General features: G+C 44.2%; 1 protein-coding gene across 1 annotated transcript; it reads left to right on the forward strand.

The window, feature by feature from the left end:
* The first annotated feature begins 8909 nt into the window (after window positions 1-8909).
* Window positions 8910-9430, forward strand: LOC129696010 (60S ribosomal protein L32-like). Its single transcript, XM_055633428.1, is given in 2 exon segments — window positions 8910-9288; window positions 9290-9430. Coding segments are annotated over 2 exon segments (453 nt in total). The 5' UTR covers window positions 8910-8967; the 3' UTR covers window positions 9422-9430.
* Window positions 9431-9766: the final 336 nt, after the last annotated feature.

Here is a 9766-nt window from a genome sequence, read left to right on the forward strand (position 1 = left end):
ATGTTCAATTATATTTCATTTTACATTGAAATTGAATTATATAACGCACAGAAGTAAGGTGCGATATAATGCAGTGTTGGCATTAGTGATGTGGAAATCCAAACTCATTCTCCACTAATTAAATTAAAATATTTGTCTTAACCCCTCACATTCTTAGACACTCGCTGCAATGGAAGCACATGAATTATACCTTTGTAAAACTCCTTTATGCATATACATGCACAATCAAATAACTTTTCAAGCTTTGTCAGCTATTAGACTGCAGAGAAAGGCTACTGTACCTATCCCAAGTGACCTCAAATCATGCCCTAGTTACTATTCACTGAAATATACTGATTGTACCATAGCAACCAAAATATTTGCCTTCTGTTTTATTTTATTCAATTGAAATAGCTCATTGTGAAACAGAGCCCATTTAATGTCTTTGGAGCAGAGCATAAGGTTTATATAAAGTCTGAAGAAGGGTCTCAACCCAAAAAGAACCCATTCGTCTCCAGAGATGCTGCTTGTCCCACTGAGTCACTCCAGCATTTTGTGTTTCCCACAAGGTTTACTGTATATATCTGGGACATGAAGTATTGTTGGGTCATATCATATTGAAAAATCATAAATGCTATTTATTCATCTTTTATATTTATAAGCAAAGGCATTATTTGCTAGAGTAATATTCATTTCAAATTAATCTGTCGGTGATAAAGGCTTTGTAGATACAAAGTTTGCAGATCTACATTCATCATTTCTGTTATTTTTTTATTCATCCTCTATAAAAGAGCATTTGCAGCATTGATGGTTCAACTAATGGAGTGTTACAAATGGCACATTTATTCAATCGTGTCAGTGAGTGCATCCCTTCTACTTTTGATGAATGGATCAAACAAAGATGTCAGAACTGTGATAGGTCACTGATTGACCTGTGCAGCATTTGCTGTTTGTGACATCCAGCATTCTCTCTCTCCCACTCTTTCTCTCTCGCTCTGTCTCGCTCTCCCCTCTCTCTCTCTCTCAATTTAGGTGCAACCTATACAGGTTCCGCCTTGGCTGGAAGAGACACCAGTGAAGCCCTCCCTCCTGCACCAGCTCCTTAATCATCTATCTTTCTATTTCTTGCCTCACGAGCACATATCACAGGTAGCAATCCTGGAGGCCCGTTTTTTTAACCTGCTACCTAACTCCAAATCGAGTTGGGATAATCCAACCCGATAGTCAAACCCAAGAAGGGAACAGACTGACCCTGTGTTGGAAAATGAACCTGGCCAGGAGACTGATGTAACAGTGGAAGAGTATTTTAGGGACAATGATCACAACTCCATAAATGCTAAGATTGTTTCGAATGGGGAGAAGGCTGGACCTTGCGGGAAGGTACGAAATTGGAGCAATGCAAACAAGAACGTCATTAGGCAGGACCTCAGGAGGGTACACCAGGATCAGTTGCTATTGTGTAAGTCCACATTTGACATGTGGGAGTTGTTTAAAGACCAGTTGATTGAAGATCAGAACCAGCATGTTCCAGTAAAAAGGAGGGATAAGGATGGCAAAGGAAGGGAATCTTGGATGACCAAAGAGATTGTAAATTTGGTCAAAAAGAAAAGGAAACGCTTGCAAGGTTTAAAAGAATGGAATCATAATTTTATCTAATTCTCCCCTCAACCGCTGACACTCAAGAGAAAACAATCCATGTTTGTCCAGCCTCTGTTTATAGCTAATAATCTAATCCAGGGACATCTCTGTAAACTTCTTTTGCACCGTCTCTAAAGTCGCTAAACCTTTCCTGCAATGGGATAACCAGAACTGCACGCAATACTCCAAATGCGGCCTAATCAATATTTCACAAAACTGGAACCTGATTTCCTGACTCTTATACACAATGCCCTATCCGTGGGCAGGTTGGACCGAAGGGCCTGTTTCCACGCAGCATGAGTCTATGACACTAATTTTGATGGCATTAGACAGAAATTTGCAAAGATTGATTGGTATAAGTTATTTTCAGCCTAGGTACATCTGGCTAATGGGGAGATTATAAATGGGAGATAAAAAGAGTTCATGGCCAACATGTTCTTGTTGTAGTGAAGGGAAAGATTGGCAGAATTAGGCAATCCTGATTCCATAAGGGATATTGATGTTCTGGTAAAATTAAACCAGATTGTATAGGCAGTCAGGTATAGGCAGTTGAGATCAAGCGAATGAGTATAAGAGTTGTAGTAATATGTATGTGTAAGTGAGAAATCGGGATGGTAAAAAGAAGACATGCAATAGCTTTGGCAGATACGGTAATGGAGAGGCCTGAGAGATTCTATTTATATTAAGAGCCAAAGAGTAATTAGGGAGACACTATAACCCTGTTAGGATCGATGTGGCCATCCATGTGTAGATAGCACAGGGGATAGGCAAAGTTTAGTTTAGTTTAGTTTAGTCTAGTTTAGAGATACAGAGATACACCAAGTCCACGCTGACCAGCGATCCATGCTCATTAACACTATCCTACACACTAGAACAATTTTAAATTTATACCAAGCCAAGTAACCTACAAATCTGTGCATCTTTGAAGTGCGGGAGGAACCCGAAGATCTTAGAGAAAACCCACGCAGGCCACAGGGAGAACGTTCAAACTCCGTACAGACAGCACCCGTAGTCAGGATCGAACCTGGGTCCCTGGCGCTGTAAGGCAGCAACTCCGCCGCTGCGCCACCGTGCCGGCCTTAGTCACTATCCCAGACCATCAGTGAATCACACCCATCATCTGTATCCACCTGTCACTTGCCAGATTTTGCCCCACCCCCACCTCCCTTGACCAACTGCCTTCATCAACACGTCTCCTCACCACTATAACGTTCTGTGACAGGTCCCAACCAGAAGCTGCATCTGCCCATTCTCTCCATCCACAGACGCTGGGATCCTCCAGCAATTTGTCTTTGTAGAAAAAACTGACTCAATCGTTTACACTATCATGCCGCCCTGAAACCGGCAAAATCAGTGTTAGTTTGCTATTTAGCAATAACATTTAATTTGCACCAAAAACAGCACATTTAATCTGGCAGCTGGCTCAGCAACAAGGTAGTCAGGCTGCAAAGTCATAAAGTTTTCTTATTTTCATATTGTTACAGATGTTTTGTGCCTGACTGTTTTTTTACTAATAATTATACTTGAATAATAACCATATAACAATTACAGCACAGAAACAGGCCTTGGCATTTCATGTCCGTGCCGAACACTTATTTTCCCCCTAGTCCCATCTACCTGCACTCAGACCATAACCCTCCATTCCTTTCCCATCCATATACCTATCCAATTTATTTTTAAATGATAAAATCGAACCTGCCTCCACCACTTCCACTGGAAGCTCATTCCACACAGCTACCACTCTCTGAGTAAAGAAGTTCCCCCTCGTATTACCCCTAAACTTCTGTCCCTTAATTCTCGAGTCATGTCCTCTTGTTTGAATCTTCCCCCACGTCAACTCTGTCTATCCCTCTCATCATTTTAAAGACCTCTATCAAGTCCCCCCTTAACCTTCTGCGCTCCAAAGAATAAAGCCCTAACTTGTTCAACCTTTCTCTGTAACTTAGTTACTGAAACCCAGGCAACATTCTAGTAAATCTCTGTATTCTCTCTATTTTGTTGACATCCTTCCTATAATTAGGCGACCAAAATTGTACACCATACTCCGGAATTGGCCTCACCAATGCCTTGTACAATTTAAACATTACATCCCAACTTCTATACTCATAATGAATAACCACTTATAAAAAAAGGTAAAACAGGCATTTTTTATTGTCCAGAACAATAATGTCCCTGTCCCACTTGGGAAACCTGAACGGAAACCTCTGGAGACCTTGCGCCCCACCCAAGGTTTCCGTGCGTCACCAGAGGTTTTGGTCACTTGCCTGGAAAGCCTCGACCGAAGCGTGAGCTGCATCTACTGACCAAAGATCCTACAGGATCCTACAGGACCTTTGCTACCTACCTCACACACACACAAACACATCGCGAAGGTGGGGGCCAGGGACAGCAGAGGAGCGCTGTCTGTGCGATGAAGAGGAAGGTAAACGTCTGCCACAGAACATGAGGTCCTTTAGAGAGCGCGGGAGGGAGGGAGGGAAAGAAGGGGAGAGAAGGACAGAGAAGGGGAGAGAGAGGGGAAGAGAGAAGGGGAGAGAGAAGGGGAAGAGGGAAGGGGGAGAGAGAAGGGGAGAGGGACGGGGACGAAGACAGGGGGGGAGGGGGAGAGGGGGGGAAGGGGAGAAGAGAAGGAGAGAGGGGGGGGGGGGGGGGAAGGGGGAGAGGAGGGGGGAGGAGAGGGGAGAGAAGAGGGGAGAGAAGAGGGGAGAGAAGAGGGGAGAGAAGAGGGGAGAGAAGAGGGGAGAGAAGAGGGGAGAGAAGAGGGGAGAGAAGAGGGGGAGAGAAGAGGGGAGAAGAGGGGGAGAAGAGGGGAGAAGAGGGGAGAAGAGGGGAGAAGAGGGGAGAAGAGGGGTGAGAGGAGAGATGGGGGGGGGGGAGAGAAGGAGTGGAGACAGTTTTAAGAAGTTTAATAAAGTTAGCGGGCATTTTACCTTCTGGCGGATCTTCTAGGTCCTGAAATGCAAAGATCCTACAGGACCTTTGCTGAAAACTCCAATGAGCCAATCAAAATGGCCAATCAGCGAAGGAGATGGTCTTCGACTGCCTGTAAATAAATAGCGACCCCACTCCACTGGCTTCGACCAAACCGCAACCTATTTTTAGTCGAGGCCAGTTTTGGTTTTGTTGAAATAATTTCAGGTACATAGAAGAAGCCTTGACTACGCGGAACCCACTTTCGACCATGGGGGAGAGTGGCCAAAACCTCCGGGAACCTCACGGAAACCTCCGGGAACCTCACGGAAACCTTGGGTGGGGCGCAAGGTCTCCAGAGGTTTCCGTTCAGGTTTCCTAAGTGGGACAGAGGCATCAGTTACAATTTTTCCCATTCCTGGCAATGCCTACTGTTTGACAACTCAAACAAATATTTACATGAAAATTGTTAAAGTGACAATAACTAAATCAGAAAAAGGCAGCTCAATAACACAGGGCCTGATCAGATTTGCTTGTGATTTCTGTTTATGTTCCACAAGCACTCTCACTCATATTATTGAGCCATTACCATTAATAACTATTTTATAAATTTTAGTTTAGTTTAGTTTAGCATGGAAACAGGCCCTTCGGCCCGAGTCCACTCTGACCAGTGATCTTCGCACACTTAACACTATCCTACACACACTAGGGACAACTTACATTTATACCATAACCAACAAACCTGTACGTCTTTGGAGTGTGGGAGGAAACCGAAGTTCTCGGAGAAAACCCATGCAGGTCATGAGGAGAATGTGCTAATATTATGGGTTATGTGTTAGAATAAAATCTAAGTTTCTTTATTGTTATTGTAACATACCAGCACGAAATTTTGGCCATTCACATTTCATTTCTAAAAGCTAACTGGATACATACAAAGGGGGATAAACAACTAAAATAATATCACGAAAAGAGCACGCATACACCAACCCTAGGTGTGTTAGGAAAATTCTAAGCTTCTGTTATGTAAACTACCAGCAGAAAGCTTGGGAATCACTTTCAATTTCCTGGACCCCGCCGGGGGCCTAGCCAGCCTCCTACACGCCCGGCCAATACTTCCTACATTTTTTCTGGAGGTGAATATCATGCCTGGTCCAATCCGACCCGCAGGCTGATTTGGGGAAAAAAGTATATTTGCGACCTGCGCAGTTGGGGGAGGCCCATCAGCCACGTCACAAAAGAAAATGGCGCCAGTGACACAGTAGGGAACCAAAATGACACCATCTCCCCGTGCGTGTGCAGTGGGCCCTGTATCCACGCGTGCACAGTTGGGGCGGCAGTAGCACATGCGCAGTTGGGGAACGCTTAAATTTCTGGAAATACCATCAAATTCCAGGAAATTTGGGATTCTATTTAAATAAAAAAAAATTTGAGGTGTGGAGGCACTGCTCCACTTCCTTCCCAGCTATGGATGTGACCACCTTCCCAATACAGTCCCACTATTCAATTTCATCTCCCATCACTACCGCCATCTGCTGGATGTGTCTTGGCCTCCCATCCTCATTCCTCTCTGGCTTTCAGTCTCTGATTCCCCCCCCTCCAGGTATAAAGCACAGGCACTGATCCAACTAAATACGGCACATCAGTCACAGAGTAAGCAGATTGTGAAGGAAGGTGAAAGTGTGACAGTGTTGAAAGAGAATTAGACTTCAGCTCCACCCAGATTGGCCTCACAGTGGCGCAGCTGGTAGAGCTGCTGCCTCAAAGCCCCAGAGTCACAGGTTCAATCCTGACCTCGGGTGCTGTTTAAATGCATTTCGTTGTCTCTGTACTGTACACTGACAATGACAATTAAAATTGAATCTGAATCTGAAAGACCTCAATCAATGCTATCTTCAAATGTGTGGGGAAATTTTCTGAAAGTGTTCGGACATATATCCGTGATTTTATCCATTAGCATCCATTCACATTCAAATTCAGACAGAGGCATTGTTCTGAAAATGTGTCGAGATATTTGAAAGCTTCATGGGGGGTAGTTGGGTTGAAAGGGATGATTGTACATCAAGGCCAACATGTCAGAGGCCTGACTCAGACAGAGAAACAATCCTCACTGAGAAACAATAGGGCTTGTCATTCAAACTAATTAATTTCCTTAGAACATCTGCAGAGTTATTCATTCATATTGTTGACGAGTGTGCAATCTTTGAGCATTTTTGACGGTTCATCCTTAGCCAGCTGTGTATTTCTGACTGTGTAGGAAGGAACTGCAGATGCTGGTTTAAACTGTAGATAGACACAAAATGCTGGAGTAACTCGGCGGGACAGGCAGCATCTCTGGAGAAATGGATGGGTGACGTTTCAGGTCGAGACCCTTCTTCAGTTTGAAGAAAAGGAATGGGTGACGTTTCAGGTCGAGACCCTTCTTCAGTTTGAAGAAGGGTCTCGACCCAAAACGTCACCCATTCCTTCTCTCCAGAGATGCTGCCTGTCCTGTTGAGTTACTCCAGCATTTTGTGTTTATCTTGCGTATTTCTCAGTGTTGGAAAAGGTGAGAAAGCACTGTTCGGAAACCAACAGTACCCCGTTGTAAATAATGGAATCCAAACAAATGCGTTATCATGTTCCACCACCACTGTTTCACTGACACACAAGTTTAGGCATTGTTTTTGCATTCAAAGACCTCTACAAATTAAAACATGATGGGATTACTAATTTCGCTCTTATAATTTATATATTAACTGGGGCAGTGGTAGTTGATGCCTTACAGCACCAGAGACCCAGGTTTGATCCTGACTGCAGGGACTGCATGAGTGGAGTTTGGACCTTCTCCCCGTGACCTGCGTGGGATCTTCAGTTTCCTCCCACACTCCGAAGACACACAGGTTTGTAGAACTGGAGGGTAGCAAATGTTCTTCCTTTATTGAAGAAGGGACGTAGCAAGATTCAAGGGAAACATATGCCGGTGAGCCTCACTTCAGTGGTAGGGAAACTATTGGAGAGGAATCTTTGGGATTGATTTACTCCAATTTGGTATAGAATGGGTTAATTAGGGAAGTCAGCATGGCTTTGTACACGGCAGGTCATGTTTTCCTCACTTGATCAAGTTTTTAATGAGGAGGTGACCAAGGTGATCAATGTGAGTAGTGCGGTAAATGTTGTATATATGGATTTTACTAAGGCATTTGATAAGGTCCCCCATGGTAGGCTGATCCAGAAGATTAATATGCATTGGACTAACAGTGACTTGGTCGTATGAATTCAGAACTGGCTTATTAATTGAAGACAGAGGGTTGTGGTGGAAGTGCAACATTCAGTCTGAGATCTGTGACCAGTGGAGTTCCGCTGGGATCTGTGCTGGGACAGATGGTGCGGTTGGTTTCATAGATTGGGGTATTGAGTATAAGTCAAGAAGACATAATGCAGCTTTGTAGGACTTTAGTTAGGCCGTATTTGGAGTACTCTGCGCTGTTTTTGTCGCCCCATTACAGAAAGGCGATGGAGGTGATGGAAAGGGTGCAGGGGAGGTTTACCAGAATGACGCCTGGATTAGGAGGTATTAGCTGGCTTGAGAGATTGGACAGACTTGGATTGTTTTCTCTGAAACGCCAGAGGTTGCGGGGAGATCTGATAAAAAAATATGAGAGGCAAAGTATTGATAGGCCGTCAGAATCTTTCTACCAGGATGTAAAAATCAAATACTAGAGGGCATAACTTTAAGGTGAGAGGGGTAAAGAAGGTGGGGGGAGGGGTTTGAACCAGATACAATAGTGGCATTTTAAAAACTTTTGGATAGATATATGAATATGCCGGGAATGGAGGGATATTGGTTATGTGCAGGTAGATAAGCGATGGACATGGCATCATGTTCGGCACAGACATTGTGGGCTGAAGGGCCTGTTCTTATGTTGTATTCTTCTCTGTTCTGTTGCAGCAAAATGTGGACGCAGCCCAGAAACCAACCTCAGTCTGAAGAAGGGTTTCAACCCGAAACGTTGTCTATATCCTTCGCTCCATAGATGCTGCTTCACCCACTGAGTTTCCCCAGCATTTTTGTCTACCTCCTTTCAGTGGACTCCATTCATACCTCACGCTGCCTCGGCAAGGCCAGCAGCATAATCAAGGACAAGTCACACCCTGGTCACTCCCTCTTCTCTCCTCTCCCATCAGCCAAAAGGTATAGAAGTGTAAAAACTCAAACCTCCAGATTCAGGGACAGTTTCTTCCCAACCCTTATCAGGCAACTGAAACATCCTACCACAATAGAGAACAGTGCTCAGCCACTATCCACCTCATTGGTGACCCTCGGACTATCTGTGATGCGACTTTGCTGGATTTACCTTGCACTAAATATTATTCCCTTATCATGTGTCAATACACTGCAAATGGCTTGATTATAATCATGTAGTTCAAGCTGGCCAGTGGCAGCTCAGCTCTGTAGGCACCATGGCTGCCCTAAGACCACTGACCAAGCCTGACATTGTGAAGAAGCGGCGAAAGAAGTTCATCCGCCATCAGTCTGATCGCTATGTGAAAACTGCGCGGAACTGGCGGAAACCCAGAGGTATCGACAACAGAGTACGCAGGAGGTTCAAAGGCCAGATTCTTATGCCAAACATTGGTTATGGCAGCAACAAGAAGACCAAACACATGTTGCCCTCTGGATTCAAAAAATTCTTGGTTCACAATATAAAGGAGCTCGAGGTTCTGATGATGAGCAACAAGACATATTGTGCTGAAATCGCTCACAATGTCTCCTCCAAAAACCCGCAAGGCAATTGTGGAGAGAGCAGCCCAGCTTGCGATCAAGGTCACCAATCCTAATGCCAGGCTACGCAGCGAAGAAATGAATAGTCTCTTTGCTGAGCCACAGCCACTGTTTAATAAAAGTTATAAATGAAAAAAAAAATGTAGTTCAAGTTCAAGTGAGTTTATTGTCATGCGTCCCTGTATAGGACAATGATATTCTTGATTTGCTTCAGCACACAGAACCTAGTAGGCATTTACTACAAAACAGATCAGTGTGTCCATATACCATAATATAAATATATACACACATGAATAAATAAACTGATAAAGTGCAAATAACAGATAATGGGTTCATAATAATCAGAGTTCTGTCCGAGCCAGGTTTAATAGCCTGATGGCTGTGGGGAAGTAGCTATTCCTGAACCTGGTTGTTGCAGTCTTCAGGCTCCTGTACCTTCTACCTGAAGGTTGCAGGGAGATCAGTGTGTGGCCAGGA

The sequence above is a fragment of the Leucoraja erinacea genome, chromosome 4 (assembly GCF_028641065.1).
Source record: "Leucoraja erinacea ecotype New England chromosome 4, Leri_hhj_1, whole genome shotgun sequence".
NCBI classification, from domain to species: domain Eukaryota; kingdom Metazoa; phylum Chordata; class Chondrichthyes; order Rajiformes; family Rajidae; genus Leucoraja; species Leucoraja erinaceus.